Source organism: Anabas testudineus, chromosome 3 (genome assembly GCF_900324465.2).
Source record: "Anabas testudineus chromosome 3, fAnaTes1.2, whole genome shotgun sequence".
Classification (NCBI taxonomy): domain Eukaryota; kingdom Metazoa; phylum Chordata; class Actinopteri; order Anabantiformes; family Anabantidae; genus Anabas; species Anabas testudineus.
In genome coordinates, this window is record NC_046612.1 from 23,901,062 (window position 1) to 23,925,240 (window position 24,179).

Below are 24,179 nucleotides of genomic sequence, written 5' to 3' on the forward strand. Positions count from 1 at the left end.
ATGTTGCTGCAGGATCAAGCAATCATTCAGTCAACCAACCAACCAATCAATCAATTAGCCATTATATTTTTAGGGAGAGTATAGGGAGCTGGGAGCTGTCAGACAGGATTGACTGTACCCTGTTCAGCAGCCACTTCTGCTATAACTAAACTTTACCCTTCACATTAAATGCACTTTACTGTTAAACACTGAGTGAACAAATCTGACTGATGCAAGGAAAATACAAGGACACATTAAATATAAGCTCTATAAAGACTTCTGTCAACCTGAAACTTAGCCAGCCTACGTAGACCGAAAAGACGTTGTTGACTTGGCTTGAACAGTATGTTTGTACTGTGTTTAAAGGACAGTTTATTGTCGATTATGGTGCCCATGTATTTAAATGACTCAGCTGTTTCTACAGTATGGCTATTTATTACAGTGCTGACAGAAACAGGCACATAATGCATCAAATCTAAAGTTTTAAAGTTAGGTGACAGATTAAGTGGCACTTTTTAGCTTCCTTTTTTTTTTTTGCCGTTTTCACATTTAAACACCAGATAATGTCGGGAGAATCAGGTAGAGACATTGTGAAGAGTTGTGCTTTAGGTAATTTCTGGACTATCTGAATTGGACCTGCATTCTCACATTAAGAGAAGTTCAGGGTCCAGGGTATGTCAAACAGTTTTAGTTAACTTGAATTTAAAACGATAAATGTTAAATATACCAAACAACCAAAAAGTAAACAAGAGAGACAGAGACATATCCAGAGTGTATTTTATTGTAACAAACATGATAAACAAGATTACACTGTAAAATTTCCAGACCATATCAGCATACTGTGGAAAGCCGCTAATGACCGAAAGATTTCCAGTTGCTGCTGGTATACCTCCTTATCTTGTAGTAAAATAGTAAATGTAAAAAAGCGGTAAAGATAAAGAATTCAATTCACAAATATATTTTATTACGACAAATATAATAGAACATTACACATAACACATACTCCCAGAAAATCTAAGCTATCTTACAAAAGTCACAGCTAAATCCTACATCTCATCTGACAGAATAAAAAACATCTTCTTTTGACAATCCAGTTTCCCTGGACAGTTTTGGCATATGCATCACTGCCATTCACATGGTGAATCTGGGATTTTCTCACTGCTCTACTCTATCAGTGAATAGTCAAAAAAGCAGGAACATGACAACAACCGGTGTCATGATCTTCATCCCACAAATGGAAACGGTAACCATCTTCTCTAATCTGCACTGGAAATGGCAGAATATGTATAATAGTACCTACTGAATAAATAAAACCCTCACTACGTAGTTTTTTTATAGATATATTAACAACACTCTAAACAATAGCTCTAAAACTGTGAGCTTCTACTGTGATTTGTAAAAGAAAACTTCATGATGTAGTTTACGTCAAGTACAAACAATGCCAAGCTTTAGTACTAAGTAAGTAACAGACTCCTTATACACACACACACACACACACACTTGGATTATGCTTAGGCTTAACTTAGCTACGTGTTCCACTGCTCGTCTGAGCAGCGGATTTTACTGCCTTTCTTAGTGACATCACGAACCACAGGAAGATGAAGAAACCTGTGCAAGTTAAAGAAACAAACAAACAAACAAACATTTTAGGTACAGTGTTAATGGTTTAATACGTTTAGACTCCTGAAATCTCTCTTTATCCAATATACAAAATAATCAATCCAGTATGCACTTCAAATAAAAGCGGCAGAGTATGAAACATAAGCATTTATTATGTAACATTCACTGTATTTTAATCTTATTTAGGTGTAGATTTTCCTGACATTTGAGTGGTCATGTTTATTTGCAACAGGCACAAATATCCTAAACCTCTATACTGTTTAAAAAAATCCACAGACTTTGGTTATTTATATTCTGACACAGGAATCTTCCATGCTTAGCTGTGTATACTTGTGGATTATAATTCCCTTAATTGCATCCACATTTCCTTCACTTGCATCTTTTCTTTGGATCTTATTCTCTCAAGTTAAATATATATTTAATGGTTGCAAAACTTGCTGACTTCAGACTTGCTGCACTCACTTCTGTTTGGATTGGAGTTGTATTTGTCCAAAAAGACACTTGTGTCATTGCCATGCAGTGTTGCAAGGTTTAATTATTATTTGTATTGCATTTATTAGTTTTCTGTTTTTAAATTTATTACTCATGAATCCAGATTAGGGATACACTGATTTGTAGACTTACCTTATTAGCTGAAATATTTAAGCAAATGTAAACAGTGTAAATATATTGTGAGCCAAATTTAGTCTGCAGAGACTCTGCTGTCTCAATAACAACGTCATATATATATGGAGATTGCGGAAGTTAAAGAGTCTGTATTTGTCTCTGAAACCTGCAGATATACAATCCTGATGTTTCCTCTGAAAACAAAACAAAATAAAAACTTGGGTGTCTAACATGGATTTTGGTGAACTTTTATCACTGTACTTCAGTATAAAACTGCTCTGGTGTTGTGATGCGGTTTCAGATCAGTGTCCAAACATCGCCCCTCGATCTTCGATTCTCAGAACAAAATAAGGGGCTCTAGGACGACCTTAAAGATGGAACAACGTCTGAGTATCAAGGATTGAGGAATGATGAATTAAGGGAATTCAAATGAACTCTCCGTTATTGTTACACCTTCATAGTTGGAGAGTCCTGAGTTGGCCTGTATGGTCTGGTATAAGGAAAATATGATATTTCCCAGCTTAAATGACTGTATTTACATGTGGCAAAGATTAATATACAAAGACTGATATCAAGAAAATTGCTTATGATTTATACAGAATTTTTTTTCTAACCCTTTGCACCCTTTTGACAGAAGCATTGCCATGGAATCTGATCTCGTAGAAATGCGTACTGACCTTGCAGTGAGTTCAGGATACAGAAGAGGTATAAACCAGGGATAGTCAATGACACGAAGACCAGGCCCCATGTGATGCCAAGCAGAGTGGTGACTCCCAGCAGGGTAAAGATGTTGCGTTTGACTCTGTTACCATTGCTCTGCCCAAACTGACACATTAACAGGTCGAAGACAATAAGAAATTACTTGTTAGAGACTATGAAATGTCCTATACCTATGTTGTCCAGCACAGTGCTGTTGTACTTTTGGATAGAAATGTATCACTTCAACAGAGTAAAATAAAGAATACGACAGCAGATATTTTATACTTTCCTTTTATAAAAAAACAAACAACACATGGAAGAATGTGATAGACCCCCTTGAAATGTGAGGTTAGTTTATTAAATATAATTGCTGTGAAATATTATAGAACAAGTCCAGAAAATAGCAACAATGTGTACCTAAGAACAAAATGCTTCAGTAAACAGTGTTTTTACCCCTGATTTAAATAAGTCAACCTCTCAACTTCCACAGGTGAGAGGCATAGAAACTAAAAGCTGCTTCACCTTGGTTGGTTCTGATCCTGGGAACAACAAGTAAGTCTCTCCCAGTCCTTCCCAATAACTTGGAGCTGTCTAGGAGCAGTTGACCTCAAATGTCTTGGAGCTTCATAATTTAAGTCAGAAATGTGTTTGGGCCAAAGACCATTAAGTACTTTATAAACTGTTAGTAAAATTTTAATATCTTATCTTTGGTTTACAGGAAGCCAGTGCAATGGTTTAAGGATTGGGGTGGAATGTTCCACTTTAATGGTGTTAGTGAGGACTGATGGCAGCAGCCTTCCGAATTACCGTAATTAAATCTGTAACAAATGCATGAACAACTTTTCCTGTGTTTTATTGAGATAGGAAACCTTTGACTCTTGCAGTATTTGTAGATGATAGTAGGCTGATTTAGTAATAAGCAATGAGTTTTGAATGAGTTCAAAATTGCACCATGGTTTCTAGCTTGCGTTGGGTTGTAGTTAATAAAGACATATTACTGAAGTGAGCAGCACTTAGATTATATAATCTAAGATAGAAGAAGTACGTAAATGTTGAACAAAAGAAGGTCAAGAACTGACCCCCGAGAAACACCACACACAATTTTGTTCACTCAGATTCATAAGTACCAATTGACACAACAAATCCCTGTCTTGTTAGTAGGATGCAAAGAGTGAGTAAAAACCCTTACCTCATTCTTTTGTCGCAGAATTATAACACGTCTGACCGTCACCCCTAACATGATCAGGTTAAACATAAACACCAATCCAAATACTGCCTCTGTACTCACAATCTTCACTGTGTAGTTTGTTATGTAGCATCTAGGAAGAGAAGATTATCAATAAAAAATTATGAATTGTGAATGAATGAATAAAAAGAAAAAACATTCTGTAGTAAAAATGTCAATTCAGCTGACTACATAATTAGGTACAGATGTGTACAAAACTGTTGGTATCTTTCCGTTAAAGAAAGAAAAAACCCACACAGGGCACTGAAATAACTTGAAACTGACAAAAGTAATAATACATGAAACTTTCCTAAAAAGACATAGCTTTGGAGTTGTGGTTCAACAGACATTTTTAAAAAAAACAAACTAATGAAACAGGCCTGCACAAAAATTATGGTACCCATATAAAAGATTGAAAATAATTTGACCATAGGGACACGTTTAACTAAAGTGTGTCCTGTAATTAGCATCACTGGTGACTTCAAACTTGAAATCAGTCAGTCTGCTTATTAAATGTAGGGTAAAAACTAGTCACTGTGCTGTTTGATATCATGGTGTGTACCACACTCAACATGGGCCACGGAAAGCTAAGAAGAGACTTGTCCCAGGAGATTAGAGAAAAAAAACATAGACATGTTAAATGTAAAGGCTATAAGACCATCTCCAAGCAGCTTGATGTTCCTGTGACGGTCAGACAGACTACAGTTGCACATATTATTAAGAAGTTTAAGGTCCTCAGGACTGTAGCCAACCTTCCTGGATGTGGCCGCAAGAAGAACTTTGATGACAAATTGAAGAGATGGATAATACGATTAGTAACCAATGAAAGCAAATCATGGGAGAATGTCCTTTGGACAGATGAGACAAAATTGGAACTGTTTGGCGAATCACATGAGCTCTATGTTCACAGACGCAAAAATAAAGCATGCAAAGCTAAAAACACCCAAGAATGGCTACAAAAAACCATTGGAATAATCAGTTGTGGCCGTCTATAGGTCCTGATGTAAACAAGGACCCCACTTTTTTCAAAAATGTTAAATAAATAAGATGAATTGTGACATGACGTTTACCGTCTTTATATACAATATATTAGTACATCCCATTTTCAGTTGATGTGGATGGAAACAGACACAAAAACACTTTGTAAGTAGGAATTAATTACTAATCTGGATTGTACATTAAACTTTGTCCCCACTTCTCTCTTACATTGTGGTGTCGTTGGGGTTAGATGAGTCAAGAGGGACATGACCATATATGGATCTGTCTATGATGACCATCAGAGACACAATGACTGCAGGAATACCTGCAGGAAAAAACAATAATTAAACATGGGATTGATCAAACTTTTTCCAAATGATATTAACAGCTTGTAGGCTCCCAGCCTCGGCAACTCTACTCACCCCAACCTACCACACTGAGTTTGAGCAGGTATCTCCTGATGTATATATTAAATACTCTGACTAAGAGAATGTAAAGGTGAACACCCTCCAAGGCCATCCAGCTAAAGGTGGCCAGAAGGGAGTAGTGAAGAGCAAGAGCCATGTAGAGGCAGTGACCAGTGGAGGACAGTGCTGCCACCTGCTGACTGGGGAGGAAGTGGACGTTGAGGAGAATCAGGGCAACGGCAAGGTTGATGTGAACCTTCATAGAGACATCTGCTCTCATGTGTCTGTCAGACAGAGGAGAACGGCTTTGTGGTAAGTATTGATTTACGTAGTCATATCATTAAAAAAAAGAAAGTTATATCAGGTAAAGAAAGAATTTTCTACTGAAGATGGAAATAAATGAGGCAACAAAAAAACCTTACCCATTTGTGATGAAAAGCAGAACAGTGGTGACCAAGCTTACGAGGGAAAGACTACAGCCAATCACAGTGATGTACGACAGAATCTCTTTGTCTTTAGATGAAAGGGAAGGCGTCACCTGTGGAGAAAAGACAAGCTGTAAAATTCAAGACTATACTGTAGCGCACTTCAAAGGCAATAATACCTTTATAGTTGACTATTTTTTTTGTCGCATATGGTTACACAGCATATTGTAGATTAAGATTTACATGCAAAATATACAAAAGCTGTTTAAATTAAGGATACCTACAGAGTTTATATAAATGTTTTTAAGGTCATCCTATGCGTCTTTGCAGTCAGTTTACATGTACTCTTGGGCTCTTTTGCGTCTCTGCAGTCGTTGTTTTACATCACTGGTTTTTCTGCTTCTTTTTTAGATCGTTTATATGATTTTGTATCTTAAACCTGAGCTTTGTGAATAGAAATATAAAACACTAGGTGACGGTATGTTAAAGCGTTGCACTGTATTGTCTATTTCTGTGTAAACCATTTTTAAAGATTGTTTATGATATGTGGCTGCACGGTTGAGCTCAGTATTATGTAAACTTGAACAGCAGGAAATAAAGATATGCTTGCAAAAAGATGGAAAGCTCAGGCACGCTTAAGCAGAGTCTCACTCTGTACAGTAACACTGCTTGTATTTTATGGAGATAAAGTGAGATAATTCACTCAGCCTAGTTCATGAGTCATTCAATTGTACAATATTCACAGTATTTATAAGCTTATATTCTACATATGCTTTGTTAGACAAATGTTATGTTTCTAACATTTTAGTACATGTACAATAAACAATGTAGAAACAATTCAAAATCCAAAAATCATTTACTTAGCCTTCATGATGATTTTCACAGTTTTTAGGATTGTAATACTCACTGAAGAACGGTTCAAAGAAACAACATGTACCAATGAGTTTGTCTCTACAGTTCTGCTTTGTATGTTGAAAAACATATTACCATGAGTACACCAAAGTATGTGAGGTGGTCACAGGAACAGGTGATGTGGCTCTCACCGCGTTTCCACAGGGTTAAGCAGCCTTGGCTACTGTACTCTGATAAGTCAAACAAACCAACAAGCAGGCAAATGTATTAGGCAACATTTGAATTATGTCAACTCACTGTGCTAGGTCAGCCTAAAATGATGAATCCAACTGAAATAACGGTCTTTATAATTCATGACAAATGGGATGCTGGGTTACTTACCACATGTGGAAAAATTAAAGAACACACATTTGGGTTCTTGGGTTTCCTGTGAAACAATAAGCAGGTTTACATAAGGTTTTTACTGTACATATTTAGGATTGTAACTACATCTTGGAAACAACATACAGCACCATGCATTACTTCATAATAATATCACATAACTTATTAAAGTAAGAGGAAAAGATCTTTGCAATAAAGCTGTAGTTACGTTGATGGCTGTAGTCACGTTCATGGTGATGTTGACACGCTCCCGTAGTCCTGAAACTTTCATGTCACTTACACTCAGGCCAATCAGTCTGTTCTCATATATAATACCCGGGGGTCCCCATATGGTCTACAGGACAGGAGATTCAATCAGTTAGTCATAGTCATTTACTGTATGGATCTAAGTAACAGCTCATTGCTAAAAGAAGAGGCCATCCAGGGATCTTCTTCTTTTGTCTTTTGTCATTTTAGTGAGAAGTTAGTGTTTACGTTCGTGGGTGTAACCACATTGCACCGAAATAATTTGTATTCACTTGAATTGTGTACCTACTGTAAACATTTGAGGATTCTGTCTATTTAAAAATAAAAATCTTTGTCCTTTGTGAGAAATTCTTCCTGTAACGTGGTTAGCACTGTCGCTTCACAGCAATAAGAACCTGAGTTTGAGTGCCTTTCTATGTGGAGTTTGCCTGTTCTCCCCATGTCTGTGTGGGTTTTCCTGGTGAAACGTGCATGTTAGGTTAATTAACTGTAAATTTCCCATTAGTGTGGATGATTTTCTGTCTCTACATATCAGCTGTGTATCAGTGACCTGTCCAGTGTGTACTCTGCCTTTGGCCCAATGACAGCTGGGATAGGTTCCAGCACTCCTGCAACCCTTAAGAGGAGAAGCAGCAAGGATGATGGAAAGATAACAGTGATAGATATTATTTGCATTACATACAAAGCTAAACTAGATTAAAGTTGTAAACCAGGATTATAAATTTAATTAATTCTGTGCTTTATTGATTTCACTTATTTGGCACAGTTTATCCTTGTGGCTAACATGAGCAGCTGGTGGTGAACTGGAAGATTGAGCTTATATTCAGTAAATCATTTAGTTTTAATAGCACAATCCACTTATGAAGGCAGATTTGTCACATTTCTAATGCATCCTTTTTTTTTTTTTTAACCAACCCAGACCAAACCATATGTTACAACTAACTCACTTCAGTTACTAAATCATGCAGCTTGTAAAAAGATGCTTAAACTGGAAGACAGAACTTGAAAATACTATAGGTCTAAAAGACACTAATCCAGGAGTGGTCCTTTAACTTAAGTTAATGTAGAACATATATTCACAGCAATTATTTCTAGTATTTAACTGCACGTTTCTTCTTCATAAATAAGTGTAGTCACTGACTTACCCCCTTTGTTCCAGACCAGCTAAGCATGGTGAACACAATCGTGTTGTTTGGTCCAGCATTCAACTCTGTCGGCAGCTGAGCGATAACATCGACCTATATCAGAGACACAGTGCCGAAAACAACGATAGAAACACAGCATGTAAATAACTAACAGAACATCACGAAACTCTCCAGAATCTCACCTCAAAAACATTTTCTTTTAATTTTGATTTTTTTTATATTTCTAGGATGTTAAGATGTTTTAAAGCAGTGCTGTCTTCTTGACATGTTACATGTTATTACAAACACTTCACAGAATGAATAAACATATAAGAGGTTAATTTAGCTAAATGCTAATATAAGCAAACAACACATGTGCTCATTGTGTTTGTTGTCTGAGTCAGTAGAAATTCAGAGAGAAGTATTCATTTTAAGTATGTATCATGAGTATTCTCAAGAGTTGAGTATTTTTGTCTTTAGTCAGAGATCAAGTCATGGCCGTCTACCAGTAAATGAAAGATGTCAAATCACTGTCAATATGCCTTTAACTTAGTTTACAAAAACATATCCTTACATTAATGGTGTTGCCATTTATGGTAAAGCCTGTGAAGGGGAAGCTGTTGGGTGTGTAGCAGCTGACACACAAGGATGTAAGATTATTCAGTAGACACTTTTTTAGTTCCTCCAAGGCACTTGCAAAAAACAAACAGATAAGGTCATTCTAAATGCCAGTTTTTTACCATTTATTTATAAAATGTTTGAACCTAAAACATGATTTCAACACTGAACATCTGAAAAGTATTCATGTTGCGCTAGTTTTTACTCATACCACAAAATCCTAATAGAAATGTAGAATTATATAATAAAAATGTTTACTTGATAATGTCACAGCAGGTCCCAGTAGGCAAAATGCTGTTTCCAACAGTCAAAATGCTGTTTCCAACAGTCAAAATGCTGTTTCCAATAGTCAAAATGCAGTTTCCAACAGGCAAAATGCTGTTTCCAACATTCAAAATGTAGTTTGCAACAGGCAAAACGCTGTTTTCAACAGTCATAATGCAGTTTTCAACAGGCAAAACGCTATTTTCAACAGACAAAATGCTGTTAGCAACAGTTGAAATACTGTTTCCAACAGGCAAAATGCTGTTTACAACAGGCAAAATGCTGTTTCCAACAGTCAAAATACTGTTTCCAACAGGCAAATTACTGTTTCCAACAGGCAAAATGCTGTTTCCAACAGTCAAAATACTGTTTCCAACAGGCAAATTACATTTGCCATTAACATCTGTAGAATAAATAAATACTCGATTAAATGTCAAGATGTACACATTATAAAAATAAATTTTTACGAAATGAAAATGCTTGTTTTTGATGTAGATTTGTTTGACTCGTTGTCTTTATTTGTACACTCACCTTGTAATTGAATTAAACTTGAATTGGCTTGAGTTAAACTCTTAAGAATTTTTGTCACAAGTAAATCTGCATGTCCATAGGTGATATCATGAGACACACCTAAAAAACAGAGGAGCCACCACTTCATCCTGTGAAGTAAAGAGGAGTCATTTAGAAACAAAGAAAAGAGCCTGCGCTCTGCTAACACAAATATGTAATGAAATAAGTTGAAAACTAGTCTTTATTAAAATATTATTACTGATGTGTTACTTCCATATGCCTTTTTTCACAACATGAATAAAGTGGGTTTCTACACAACCTATAACAGCAGTAAAATCAGGTGGAAGCAAGTGAAAGGACACCACATTCACTGATCTTTTCTGGGGATTCCACAGGAACTATGTTAACACATACTTTTTATAGCTAGATAGCTATAACCAACGATGACAAAGCTAAATAACTAACAAATATTTCTCAATTCTAATATCAGCATCAGATAGTTAGATAGTTAAATGTTCTGAGTTAAACAGAATCAAAATGGAGCCTACCTTTGCTTGTTACTGAGTTCGATTTATCTTATTTAAACCATATAAACTGCCACATAAGGAAATACAAACACTGTCCCTCAATCACATGTAATAATTGGTTATACAACAGGAACTATGTTTACAAGTCATTTTCATACACTTAGCTTAATAACCAACAAATATTTCACAGGTCCCCTAACCACATAAAGTACAGATAGTTAAATCAGCTAATAATACCTACTGAGAATCAAAATAGAGCCTACCTTTGCTTTGCTTACTGAGTTCCTGTATAAATGATGTCTAGAGAAAATACAGAATACAGTTTGTGTGACAGCAAGACAAAAGCAAGTGAGGAGAGCTGTAGAAATCAGCTTCATGGAAAGAAAAAACATGTAAATGGAGATCTGCATAAAAAGAGGAAGTGCAGTGAACAGATGTACCACTGTAAACCACAGTAAATAGAGTGTCTGGACAGAAACTAGGAATTATAACATTCAGTAGAGTAAGAAATACAAAAATAAAAACTTGTGTCAAACTTTGCATTAACTTTTTCTTACATGGCTAAAAGCAGAAAAAACATCCCCGAATCTGCTGACAGGTCCATTTTGATTCCTCTTCTTGCTCTGAAACAATCTGATTGCTGACTGATGTTGGCCTCTGGGGGTTGATCCTACCTGTCTCCAACTGCTCACCTGGATAGAAATACCACTGGGCAGTGGACTCACACAGCAGGTGTTGATCCACATCATGACAAAGGGGTAAAACCTGGAGGATAAAATAACAATCTTCATTTATTGAATAGTTTACTGTGACCTGTCAGCTAATGTAGCTACATGTTCTATAAATGTATAGACAAAGGGAATTCCCATAGCTGCCTTTTGCCTCCCTTCCAAGTGGAACTGCTTGAACTGTTCATGTCTTAGTTTATAATTCACAGAGAAGAAGTGGTTTGCTGTAGCAGTTAGCTCAGTTGGTAGAGCAAATAACTAGAATCACCCTGCTGTCTTATCAATCTGCAGTGGTGACACTTGTTTTTGTCCATTCTTAGAGGAAAGAATAGTAAGTCACCTTATCGATTGGTTAGATTCAGTGTGTGTGTCTGTGTGTGTGTGTGTGTGTGTGTGTGTGTGTGTGTGTGTGTGTGTGTGTGTGTGAGTGTAATATGGTCCATTACCTTTCTACAGAAGAGTTCCAAATGGGTGAGCGTTGATTCTTTTTTCTTTTTTTTTTACTTACTTTCACCTCCATCCAACTAGTAGGTAAGAGTATTGTAATTCTCACACCAAACTAGCCAAAGGAAAATTATGACATGCATCATAAATTATTTCAACTCAAAATTCCGCTACATTATCCTAAGGTGCCACACATTGTGTGGATTGATGAGACATTCCTGAACAAATGCTGCTGAGTGTGTGTATGTGTAATTACATCACCCATGTTTTCTTACATTTTACGTTTTAAAAGCTTAAAGCAAGCATAGTTTGTGAAAATATATTTCTATGCATCTTACACACATTGAACTTCAGCATTCATTGTTGCTTTTCTAATAAACGTAACATAACTAATTTAATTTGAGATTAGTTATATAGCTGGATAGCTACAAAAGAAAACAAAACGGTGATGTTGAAGTGCCCACATGGGCAAAGACAGTGACAACTGGGAGGAACATTGGGAGGAACGGCTTCCCCGAACCAGAGCAGGGTTTTGTTATTGGACTTCTTTGCCAGTGTTCAAAACTGTCTATCATTGTGCATGGCACCAGGACATCCTAGGTTGGAGGTTGATGATCAACTTTGTAATCGTGACCTCTATGCATTGTAAGGGTCTGTTAGGAACATCTGGTGGAACTCCCTTTAACTAACACCTTTAGCCAGATCCTAGGAGAGGTTGTGTTGAGTCGGAGCAGATCATATTCTCTTCCTCTTTTGCTGACATGGCAGTTCAGAGCTGTAGTGTTGGCAGGCCAAGTGAGCTGCAACCCAGACGGCCATATGGTTTCTGATATTTAAGGGCTATATAGAGCAGGGGTGGCTTACCCCCGCCTTCGAGAGCCTGTTTGTTTTCCAACCAACAGTGACCTTAAAGCTTTCGATTGTCTGAAAATAGTAGATTCAGGTAAACAGGAGCAAGTAAGGCAAGGATAGTTGGAAAACAAAACAGGACTGTGGCTCTTGAGGACTAGGTTTAGCCACCCCTTATTTAGAGGGTAACAAAACAAAAACAAGAAGTACATAAAGAGAAAAGTTAATTAAACACAATAAATAGATAAATACATAAATATAATTTTCAACACTTTTGGGCCATAAAAGTTTGCTTCTCAGACCAGACATCTTGCCATGTGTAAGTATAAATCTTCACTAGGATATAATTCCTTTAAAGCAAAAGGAGGACAAATCAGGGCTATTGAAGACTGTTTAGAGATTTAAGGCACCCAGAGAGCCTGAGATTTCAGCAATATTTTGCAAGACCCAAGGAGTTTAGTGATATTTATTAGGCTCAACAGTGGGGCGGGTTACCTATAAATCAAGGTGGAAGACAAGAGCTGCTGGACTAGAACCTCCTGACTGGCGGCCTCTAGTGACGATGTGATCTAGCCATGTGATGTCTGGAAAGGACTGAATGAGATGCATGTGCTTGCACACACTAACAAACAGTAGCAAGGCAGCAACGACTCCTTTTATTTCTAGTAGCAGTAGACAAAGCTACAGTACTTAATTAAAAAATCCAAGTCCTAGTCCAAAAGTCACAGTGGGACAGAGAAAGCATAGAGCAACAGCCCAACAATACACGATGCAGAACAGTAGCCATAAAAACTGATCAAACGTCTAATACAGAGGCAGACAGAAGACCGAAGGTCCTTGGTACAGAAGAGGTTCAAATGCCAACAGCATCAGAATCAAAACAACAATTTAGGGTGATGAGTTGCTCCCAGAAGAGAACAGACAATCTGGCAAGGTCAGAGCGCTGAAGGTGCTGCTTCAAAAGGGAAAGGTAGAGGTGAAACCAATTAGCCTGACTAGGGTATAAACTGTAACGGAGCAAAGGTAGGATCATCAGGTGACTGAGGATTTCAAAATAAAACAAAGAGTGCTACCATGACATAAGTTTACTGCAAGCCACACCATGTGACATAGCTAAACAGTTTTGGGCATAATATGAGGCAGAGTGGAACAAAGAAAAGTACTAGACACTGTCACACACTGTGTTGTGAAGGAGGAGTTTATCAACGAAAAAAACCCGTTCTTTAACAGATTTGATAACACTTCAGCTGATTACACTGGGTCAACGCTCATCATCACTTCCCCCCTCACCTTAACACACCTTAACAGATGCCTCAGAATCTCAACAAACATCATCCCACCACACTGCAGCTGACAAGAGCCCTCCATATATCGTCTTACCTCCTGGTAACCCATCTGACATGCCACTGATACGATCAGCACTCCTTTCTCTTCTAGAGGAGAATTGTAGACTAGATCAGTGATATCACCACATGCACAAGAAAATGTGTTGAGGTGCAGTCTATTAGAATTTTACTTTCTTACTGTGGATAGAATGATTTTGTACAGTATGTACTGTACCTGGATTATGTGACTGGGATTTCAACTAGATCTCACTTTTCTCATTTGGATTTCATTTCCAGGTACAGTGTTTCTGTAAGTTTGCTATAAGTAAAAAATAAATAGCAAACTTAAAAATGAACGAATAAACACAGTCTGTTTAATATATTTTATTTATTTGATTAAACTAAAGAAACTGACATCATGGCTGACTGACATGTACCAGCCAGTGAATGTTGCAGCAATACTAACAGCAGTAATGGAAACATTATGCTTTCTCTGGAATTTGTGGCAATTAAAATAAAGAAAAAAGAACAAGCTACATTTCAATATAGATATGGATCTTGTGTATTTCAATTTTCAGTATATTCACATCCAAATAAAAATATTTGTAAAGTCACAAAACACAAAAGGCATGCTGTGCTGATTACAATGACACTCTTCAGTGTTTTGTAAATGCTGTAGCTGATATGAAATGAAATACATATATAAACTAGCCTACTGTGCTAATACATAAAACAAGTAAACAAAAATGATTTGCACACTGTATAACATCAGAAACAATAGTTTTTCTTTTGTCCCTTCTAGATCCTCTCTCTACCAACCAACAAGACTGCTTTCCCATGGAAAGTCTGGTCTACTCATTTACATTTACATTTACATTTACATTTAGTCATTTAGCAGACGCTTTTATCCAAAGCGACTTACAAGTGAGGAACAAGGCAAGCAAACTATCTAAGTCAAGGAGAAACAACATCAAAGCAGAGTGCCACAAAAAAGTGTTTCTGTTTCAAGAGATGTTAGAAAGAAAGGGTAGAATTTTTTTATTATTATTATTTTTTTTTTTTTACATTAAGCTATTTGGCTGCTGCTTTTATCCAAAGTGAGGTACAAAGCAAGCAAAATATCTGAGCCCAGGAGAAAAACTGTGGCATGAAGTGTTCTAGGAAGAGCTGCTTCAGTTACATATGATATAAGTGCAAGTTTTTTTTTTAAGGTTTTAAGTGCAGGGAAAGATTTAAATGTGGAGAAAGGTTCAGAAGAGTTCTTTTTTCCGCAAGTTTTAAAAAATTGAGAGGGAGCTGAGTGTGCAGAGGTGGGCAGGTTATTCCACCATGGTGGAACCACAGACAAAAAATATAGCGTTACTTATCCTAATGAACACTAGATCAGTTTAATAAAATGTTTCTGCTTTTTACATTCATATAAATGACTTGTTGCTATCTTTGTACTAATTGCACATGACCATAACATCACAGTACATCTTCTTAAAGGCAGCAGCAACAACAAACCTTTGCATTAATACAGACAGTAGGCATGGAGAAATTCTTACCTCTCAGGCAAGCAGGAACAGAACAGCAGTGAACCGTGCTGTTTGGGTTATCTCATGACTGGGAACTTACAAAATACAATAACCTTTCTGTTTGGTGTATTGGGGAAGTTTGTTTTATGCAAATAGTCTTTAGGAAACAGTATGACTGCAGGTGATGTTTAAATTAGTTACCTTGCCATAACATTGTTAATGTTAAATATATATAGAGGCATGAAAATGTGTGTTAACCATTTCATGTAGTTCACATACATTTTTAGCTCTATGCGGTTTTTATGATTGTTATCAATAAAGAAATAAAAGATCAGTATTATTTTATGATATTATTTTAGGCACATTGTATTTGTTAATAGTCTTGACTTAGATAAAGATCAGATCACATTTTAAGACAAATCAATGCAGAAACTTCCAAAAGGTTTAATACTTTCCCCCGTATAAATATATGTGCTCTTATATGTAAGTATATATTTTAAACTACTTACATAGGTCACAGTTAAAGCCTACATTAACATTTACTGTATTTTCCCCCCTCACCTTTGGACCATTCAGCTTGAGTGGACACACAAATGAAAAATGTGTTTTAAGGCTGTATGGCAGGATATGTGACAGTGCTCTTTGTATTGATGGACACAACCTCCACCACAACATTTTTTTTAAGCATACCAGGATATACTGTATGACCATTAATTAATATAAGCAGGGGCTCTAAACCTGTGAGCTGTTTCACTTTAAGTAGTTAGCATGACCACAACCAATCATTAACACTCTTTAACATCATTACTTCTCTGCTACATTGTCAAAGATAAAAACATTCTGATCAACAATAGGAACAATGCCAAGTTTTCCAGTATTTCAGTAATATCCCCCTTATGCATGCACAAAAAAAATCTTGTGTCATACTAGTTGTGCTCAGGCTCAGCTGGTACTACGTGTTTCACTGCTCGTTGGAGCTGACTTTCCTGCCTTTCTTAACGACATCACAAACCACAGGAAGATGAAGAAACCTGCATGAGTTATAAAAGAAAAAAGGAACATGTTAGAGAGAGTAAAAGAGGAAATGATTGTATAAATCACGTAAACTGATAAGCACGTGTGTCAGGCCACTGTTAATGCAATATACAAAATGCAGGCCATTTTCCCCTTAATAGTTTTTCTTGGCATTTAAGTAATTACGTCAGTTTGTATTAGGAATAAATATACTCAACCTGCATCATGTATAAAAAAACACAGGTTCCATGCTTGACTGTGCAAATGTGTGCCTTCATTATACATTCATAGTGGGGGGTCTGGTATTAAGAAAATATAACATTTTCTGATTCTAGCTTAACTAACTGAAATTAGATTTAATATCAGGAGGATTTACTTACGATTTATTCAATATTTTTGTCTAACTATTTCGGTCCTTTTAACAGTAGCATCGCCATGCAATAAATCTGATTTTGTGGAAGTGTGCACTGACCTTGCAGTGAGTTCAGGATGCAGAAGAGGTATAGACCAGGAGTGGTGATTGACACAAAGACCAGACCCCATGTGATGCCAAGCAGAGTGGTGACTCCCAGCAGGGTAAAGATGTCTCGTTTGGCACTGTCACGGTTGCTCTGCCCAAATTTACAAATGTAGTGACAAATGACACATTAACATGGTCCCATTAGAGTCCATGAAATGTACTGTACCTATGGTTTCCAGTAGAGTGCACAACAGAGCTGTTGTAATGTATGCAGGGTGCGACATTAACACCCAGTAACCCAACAAGTGCAGGTGGATTTCAGCAGTAGCAGGTAACAAAGTCAGTTTTAGCATGCTTAAGTCAACTTCAGTCATGTAAATTGTGAACAAACATTTGAGGCCAGTTAAAATCGTCTTCTTCTCTGTCAGCTTTTCCCATCAGGGGTCGCCACAGCGAATCGTCCTTTTCCACCTCACTCTATCGTGGGTATCTTCTACACTCACACCTCATGTCCTCTGTTATCACATCCATATATCTCCGCTTTGGTCGTCCTCTTGCCCTCCTGCCTGGCAGCTCCATCTCCAAGATCCTTCTACCAATATACTCACTATCCCTCCTCTGCACATGTCTAAACCATCTCAGTCTGAACTGAACTGCTCTAACGTACTTCTCCGCCACTCCAGACGGCCTCATACAGTACCACAGCTCCTCCCTCGGCACCCTGTCATACGCCTTCTCTAAATCTACAAAGACACAATGCAGCTCCTTCTGACCATCTCTGTACTTTTCCATCAACATTCTCAAAGCAAAAATGGCATCAGTGGTGCTCTTACGGGGCATGAAACCATACTGCTGCTCACAAATCTCCACCTTCTTCCTAAGCCTGGCTTCCACTACTCTTTCCCACAGCTTCATTGTGTGGCTCATCAACTTTATTCCTCTGTAACTTTATTCCTCTTTATGAGGCCAGTTAAAATGCTGAGTAATTAGTAACTTCAGAAAACCACTAGCCATTGCTTTATCAAAAAGACTCATAAAAGAATGTGTTAGACCCTCTTGAAAGACAAGAAGAGTAGAATGCAAAGAGTGCAGTTTTTCGCTTACCTCCGTGTTTTTGCGCAGACTTATAACACGTCTCACCGTCACCCCTAACATGATCAGGTTAAATATGAACACTAAGCCAAACACTGCCTCTGTAGTCACAGTCTTCACTGTGCTGTTTGTTATGTAGCATCTAGGAAGAGAAGAGGATGAATAACATTTTAATAAATGCTGAAAATTCTAACATTCTGTAGTAAAAATATCAAATCAGCTGACTGATTCAGGTATATGCTTAAAAAGTAAGGGGTCTTAAATGAAGCTTTTAAATCAGTACACAGAAACTCTAATGGCCATGCAAAACACTTTGTAAATAGGAATTAATTACTAATCTGGATTGTACAATAAACTTTGTCCCCACTTCTCTCTTACATTGTGGTGTCGTTGGGGTTTAGATAAGTCCAAAGGGACATGACCATATGTGGATCTGTCTATGATGACCACCAGAGACACAATGACTGCAGGAATACCTGCAGGAAAAAACAATAATTTCACATGGGATTGATCAAACTTTTTCCAAATGATATTAACAGCTTGTAGGCTCCCAGCCTCGGCAACTCTACTCACCCCAACCTACCACACTGAGTTTGAGCAGGTATCTCCTGATGTATATATTAAATACTCTGACTAAGAGAATGTAAAGGTGAACACCCTCCAAGGCCATCCAGCTAAAGGTGGCCAGAAGGGAGTAGTGAAGAGCAAGAGCCATGTAGAGGCAGAGACCAGTGGAGGACAGTGCTGCCACCTGCTGACTGGGGAGGAAGTGGACGTTGAGGAGAATCAGGGCAACGGCAAGGTTGATGTGAACCTTCATAGAGACATCTGCTCTCATGTGTCTGTCAGACAGAGGAGAACGGCTTTGTGGTAAGTGTACAGTGTACAGTGAAAGAACTTTGAACTGAAGATGGAAATAAATGAGGAAACATGTAAGGAAAGGCTGCAGACAAATTTCATACATATGAGAGGAAGCACTGAGGTGATGAAAGCAATTAGGGTGCTGAAGTAACAGAAACAAAGTCAAGTGGGATTAGTTCAGTGGATGGCGTTTACCTGTTTGTGATGAAGAGCAGAACAGTGATGACCAAGCAAACGAGGGAAAGGCTACAGCCAATCAGAGTGATGTACAACAGAATCTCTTTGTCTTTAGATGAAAGGGAAGGCGTCACCTGTGGAGAAAAGACGAGCTGAATGCTGTATATTATGCATACATGACAAATTCTGCTTATGATCCTTTGGCCATTGTATGTGTCCTTGTAGTCAGTTTATTTCCTTTTGGTCTCTTTTGTGCCTTTATGGTCATTATTTTGCATCACCTGTTGTTCTGCTACTTTTGGAGTTCATTTTATACGTCTTTGTAGTAGTAGGTAATAAAATAAAAAGTTGAAAACATACTAGCACATGTTGCATAAACAAGACACATATTTAGAAAGTTGAATAATGTTTCTACGACAAAGCATCAAGGACGAGTTAACGACCGAAGAAACGGGCGTAAGAATAATATTTATAAAGAGCAAAATTAATAATAGTGTGAGAGCTGTTGCTTAGCTCTCTCACTGCATTCTAGATGTTGGTGAATGGTACTTTAAAGGTTTGCACATTATTTTTGTCTATTACTATTTTTAGAGATTGTTTGTGTCATTGTGGTTTCAGCAACTTGCACAGCAGGAAATAAAAATATACTGCACTTACAACAAGACAGAAGCTCAGATACACCTATGCAAAGTAGCCTGTGCTATACTGCATGCATTATATGGATATTATTATTTTATTAATTTAATGCATTTATTTATATAAGTCTAACAATGTTAGACATTTTTTTAGACAACTAACTATGCATCAATCAGTTTGTCGCTACATTTCAACTTTTTATGTTGAAAAACATATTACCATGAGTACACCAAAGTATGTGAGGTGGTCACAGGAACAGGTGATGTGGCTCTCACCGCGTTTCCACAGGGTTAAGCAGCCTTGGCTACTGTACTCTAATAAGTCAAACAAACCAACAAGCAGACAGATATATTAGGCAACATTTGAATTATGTCAACTCACTGTGCTAGGTGTGACTAAAACCTCCAAATGATGATGAATCAAACTTAATAATAAATAACGGCTTTTATAATTCATGACAAATGTGATGCTGGGTTATTTACCACATGTGGAAAAATTAAAGAACACACATTTGGGTTCTTGGGTTTCCTGTGAAACAATAAGCAGATTTACATAAGGTCTTTACTGTACATATTTAGGATTGTAACTACATCTTGGAAACAACATACAGCACCATGCATTACTTCATAATAATATCACATAACTCATAAGGGTTAGGGCAAAAGATCTTTGCAATAAAGCTGTAGTTACGTTGATGGCTGTAGTCACGTTCATGGTGATGTTGACAAGTTTCTGTAGTCCTGAAACATTCTTGCCACCCACACTCAGGCCGACCAGTCTGTTCTCATATATTAAACTTGGGGCTCCCCATATGGTCTACAGGACAGGACATTTAAATAGTTAGTTCATCATTTAATGTAAAAGTTGCTCAAACTGGCAACATAATTATTCTTAAATGTTCTACAGGGTTGATGTTTACCTTAACCACAAAACACAAATCATGTCAACTGAAAGCTATAAAGTAGAGTTTATGTAGGATATGCCACCAGCATTTATTTATAGTATTTAATAGCCTTTTAGATTCTGGTCTACAGTATTCAGTCTCTGACCCCATCTGTGTGAGGCCAGGTAATCATGCAGAACACAATCGTGTTGTTTGGTCCGGCATCCAACTCTTCTGGCAGCTGAACACTCACTTTGCGGTTAGTGACAGGCTTATGTGGCATTGCCTATATCAGAGACACAGTCCCAAGAACAGGAATAGAAACATAGCATGTAAATACCTGCAACAACATCATGAAACACATAGACTTATTGCACCTTAAATCAACAACCAAGGAAAGAAATTTGAATTTGCAAACGTGGCTGACTCGACTCCTTTTCTGAGTACAGTCACTGTTAGTTAACTAACTTAAGTGATTATATGTGAGAACATAGTTCTCAACATACACAGGCATCATTTTTTTGCAATTCCTAGAAGTTTGTTATTAAAGAGTGCTGCCTTGCAAACAAACACCTCACAAACACGCTGAATGGACAAACATAAGAGTGGTTCATTGAGCTAACTGCTAAGCAAACACAACACACATGGTCAATGACAATTCTAACTAATTAATTAATGTTTACCATGTTCACCAAATGCCAGCCAACCAACTGAGTTAGTTGTCTGAGTCAGTAGAGAGAGGATGTGTCATTTGGAAACACCAAATGCCTTTACCATGGTAACTTTAACCACGAATTGGCTTGAAACCCTGTAGTCAGAGTATTCTTGTGAGTATTTTAGGCAGGAATCAAGTGATAGGCATTGTGAGCCTTATCTGATAATAAATCTACCAAAAAGTAATAAATGTAAGTGAGATTCTGGCTATGTTTTAGTCTTACCTCATACTCGTTGGCATGAATTTTAAGGCCTGTGAAGGAGAGGTTGGGTTTGTATATTACAGCCACCAAATTGCTGACAGATATGGGTTTAGTATCCTCAACGTCTTGTTCCTCTAGACACTTTTCTAGACACTTCACGTGACTTGTGAAAGAGGACAGGAAAATGTAAGTTCATTATAATTCACAGCTGCTTTCTTTAAACCATTTAATTTTAAACCGCAAGATATCTCAACCTCAAACATGGTTTCAAATTTGATACTCGTGAAAAGCATTCATTTTTAACTCTTATGTAAATATCTGATACATTCTGAATATAAACACACGAACATAAAACATAAAATCCAAACTGAAAATAATTCTTTAATTTATATTTAAAATGTTTACTTTATAGAATCATTGTTGTTTCCAGTATTTAAAACGCTGTTTACTTCTTCCATATAAGACACGATATTCACTGTAGAAAAAATAAAAGATTTTTTAATTAAAAAAATATTTACTACATAAAAGGGGTCTTTTTTGTGTAGATTTCTTTCACTTCATCATCCTTATTTAAAACTGACCTTGACATGGATGTGAACATGAATTGGCTTGAACAGAACATTGATTTTGTGTCATATCAGACACAAAAAAACACCAGAGAAGCCACCACTTCATCCTGTAAAGTGAAGATTAATTATTTGGAACAGAAATACATTAAAAAAAAAAAAAAAGAACTTCCCCTGTGCTTTTCTAACCCACATATGTTATGAAATAAGTTCACACAAAGTTCCAACCTAATGATGTCCGATAATGTTTTCACACTCATTAGTCAATAGTTCATGTGCTTTCCTCAGAACATCAACAGTGTTAACATCCACTTAGTTACATATGCAACATAATCAATGCAATGACCTAATACAAAATGGCATACAGCAGACTACAGCCAAAATTGCTGTAAAACAGCACCCAAAAACAGACACCTCAAGATTAGTAACTGTAACACAGTTCAATCTAGTACAGATCACAGGAAAACAACAATATATGTGCTGTACTATGCCTAAGAATACAACAAGCACTGTCTTAGTATTGTACTGTATTTAATTTTACTATATTTTAGACTGATCTTTTTTAAACCATATACACTGCCACGTAAGGAAATACAAACACTGCCCTCATTCACATGTAATAACTGGGTATACAACAGGAACTATGTTTACAAGTCATTTTCATACACTTAGCTTAATAACCAACAAATATTTCACAGGTCTAATATCAACATCAGTACAGATAGTTAAATAAGCTAAAAATACATAAGGAGAATCAAAGTAGAGCCTACCTTTGCTTGTTAGTGACTTCCTGTATAAATGATGTCTAGAGAAAATACAGAATACAGTTTATGTGACAGCAAGACAAAAGCAAGTGAGGAGATGTGACATGACATAACAATCTGCATAAAAAGAGGAAGTACCAACAGATCGACAGTCAAAAGTGTCTATTAAAAGTATCTCTGACCACTGCAAACACAGTGTCAACTCACATAAAACCATTAATACAGATTATACTCAGCACTGGAGATTGCAGACGTGTTCTGAACTCACATTCTATATTAATTCACGTATTTATTATAGCAGTTACTTGTGTTACATTTATGTGCTAGTTACTAGCACATAAATGGTCCACACTGTGCAATGCACATCACTCAGGAGTTGGCTGCATGTCACTACTTTCACCAACAGAGGGAAGAAGCATGTTAAAAATTGAGGGGTTGCAAGTGTCTTATTCTGCAGTTTGCATTTATTGTAATTTGCCCTGGTTGCTACAAGTATAAAAATCCAAAGCTTGAAACAAGGGCTAATTATGAAAATGCATTACTGTTATGGGCAAAAATTTGAATTGCATTATTCCTTATAGCCTGATGAACAAGTTTGCATAGAACACAGGAGCCTGGATTTGTTTTGCAAATTGTGCAATTCTTAGTCCCATGTGGGACTGGATTGTGACATTCATTAGAGTAAGAAATACATAAATAAAACTTGTCTCAAACTTTGCATTAACTTTTTCTTACATGACTAAAAACAGAAAAAAAACATCCCCGAATCTGCTGCCAGGTCCATTCTGACCTGACCTGAGTGACGGTGTTTGAATTTTGGCATTTGGACATCAAGCCACTTGTTTAACTCTTAATATAGACCAATGCATGTTTATGGACCCACCTGCAAGTTATGACCCTGTACATGTGTTTCATGGTGGTGCAGTACATGTGCGTGTTGCACATTGTGCTGTATCCATCAACAAGTTTACGGGGCTGGACATGCAGGTGGCCTCTCTCTGTGTGTCTGTGTGTGTGTGTGTGAGAGAGAGAAAGACCTAATGCTTTTGTGTTATTCGAATTCTTGCATAGATTCATATGTTGCCAGTCTTACATTGAATTGTTCCCCTTGCTGAAGCTACATTATAAAATTTGGCTATACTCTTGAAATCAATCTGCTCTGCTCCCTCAGGTCTGCCTCTTCTTGCTCTGCTACAATCTGCTTCTCTCCAACACACCCAGCACAGCACTTCAGGTAGTAGTCATTATGAAATTGGAATAAATGAGAAAGAGCCAAAACTTGTTTTGGAACATATTTCTACTAAAGATATTTTTAAAAAGTTACATATTGTAGCTTTAGGTATCTAAGAAAAACAGTTAAATAGAGTTTTAGAAAAAATATATCAAGGTAAAGCTGTGACATGAAGGATTACCCTGTATTCGGTTGATTTATGCCATTACACTTCATTGGTGTGTGAGCAGGGGTTGACTGACGTTGGCCTCTGG

The 24,179-nt window shown here is 37.0% G+C and overlaps 2 protein-coding genes and 1 long non-coding RNA gene across 3 annotated transcripts; all 3 read right to left on the minus strand.

Moving 5' to 3' along the window:
- Positions 1-921: 921 nt before the first annotated feature.
- LOC113174449 (adhesion G-protein coupled receptor G5-like) lies at positions 922-9,766 on the minus strand. The gene is made up of 12 exons (XM_026378485.1): positions 9,419-9,766; positions 9,117-9,234; positions 8,564-8,656; positions 7,381-7,506; positions 7,173-7,218; positions 6,927-7,021; positions 5,937-6,052; positions 5,530-5,798; positions 5,336-5,432; positions 4,094-4,223; positions 2,883-3,030; positions 922-1,587 (listed from the first exon to the last, which is right to left on the minus strand). The coding sequence occupies exons 1-12, from the start codon at positions 9,595-9,597 to the stop codon at positions 1,502-1,504; spliced, it is 1,503 nt and encodes a 500-aa protein (XP_026234270.1). The 5' UTR covers positions 9,598-9,766; the 3' UTR covers positions 922-1,501.
- Position 9,767: 1 nt separating this feature from the next.
- LOC113174450 lies at positions 9,768-10,810 on the minus strand. The gene is made up of 3 exons (XR_003299906.1): positions 10,725-10,810; positions 9,956-10,083; positions 9,768-9,827 (listed from the first exon to the last, which is right to left on the minus strand). It is a non-coding gene; the product is annotated as an uncharacterized LOC113174450 (long non-coding RNA).
- Positions 10,811-17,844: 7,034 nt separating this feature from the next.
- LOC113174637 (adhesion G-protein coupled receptor G1-like) lies at positions 17,845-22,769 on the minus strand. Its single transcript, XM_026378715.1, has 12 exons — positions 22,701-22,769; positions 21,946-22,040; positions 21,770-21,839; positions 21,386-21,527; positions 20,614-20,733; positions 20,255-20,380; positions 20,047-20,092; positions 19,784-19,878; positions 18,947-19,062; positions 18,464-18,732; positions 18,269-18,366; positions 17,845-17,853 (listed from the first exon to the last, which is right to left on the minus strand). The coding sequence occupies exons 2-12, from the start codon at positions 22,037-22,039 to the stop codon at positions 17,845-17,847; spliced, it is 1,185 nt and encodes a 394-aa protein (XP_026234500.1). The 5' UTR covers position 22,040; positions 22,701-22,769.
- Between the last annotated feature and the right edge of the window lie 1,410 nt (positions 22,770-24,179).

Bases quoted from the DNA above. Each gene is read 5' to 3' on its own strand.
- LOC113174449 (XM_026378485.1), bottom strand. From the start codon at position 9,597: ATGACTGTTGAAAACAGCGTTTTGCCTGTTGCAAACTACATTTTGAAT. The intron at 8,657-9,116 runs GTAAGGATATGT...TCTCTGATATAG, and splicing joins TAAATGGCAACACCATTAAT to GTCGATGTTATCGCTCAGCT. The intron at 5,433-5,529 runs GTGAGTAGAGTT...TTTTTCCTGCAG, and splicing joins ACTCAGTGTGGTAGGTTGGG to GTATTCCTGCAGTCATTGTG.
- LOC113174637 (XM_026378715.1), bottom strand. From the start codon at position 22,039: ATGAAGTGGTGGCTTCTCTGGTGTTTTTTTGTGTCTGATATGACACAA. The intron at 21,840-21,945 runs GTCAGTTTTAAA...TTTTTTCTACAG, and splicing joins ATGTTCACATCCATGTCAAG to TGAATATCGTGTCTTATATG. The intron at 18,367-18,463 runs GTGAGTAGAGTT...TTTTTCCTGCAG, and splicing joins ACTCAGTGTGGTAGGTTGGG to GTATTCCTGCAGTCATTGTG.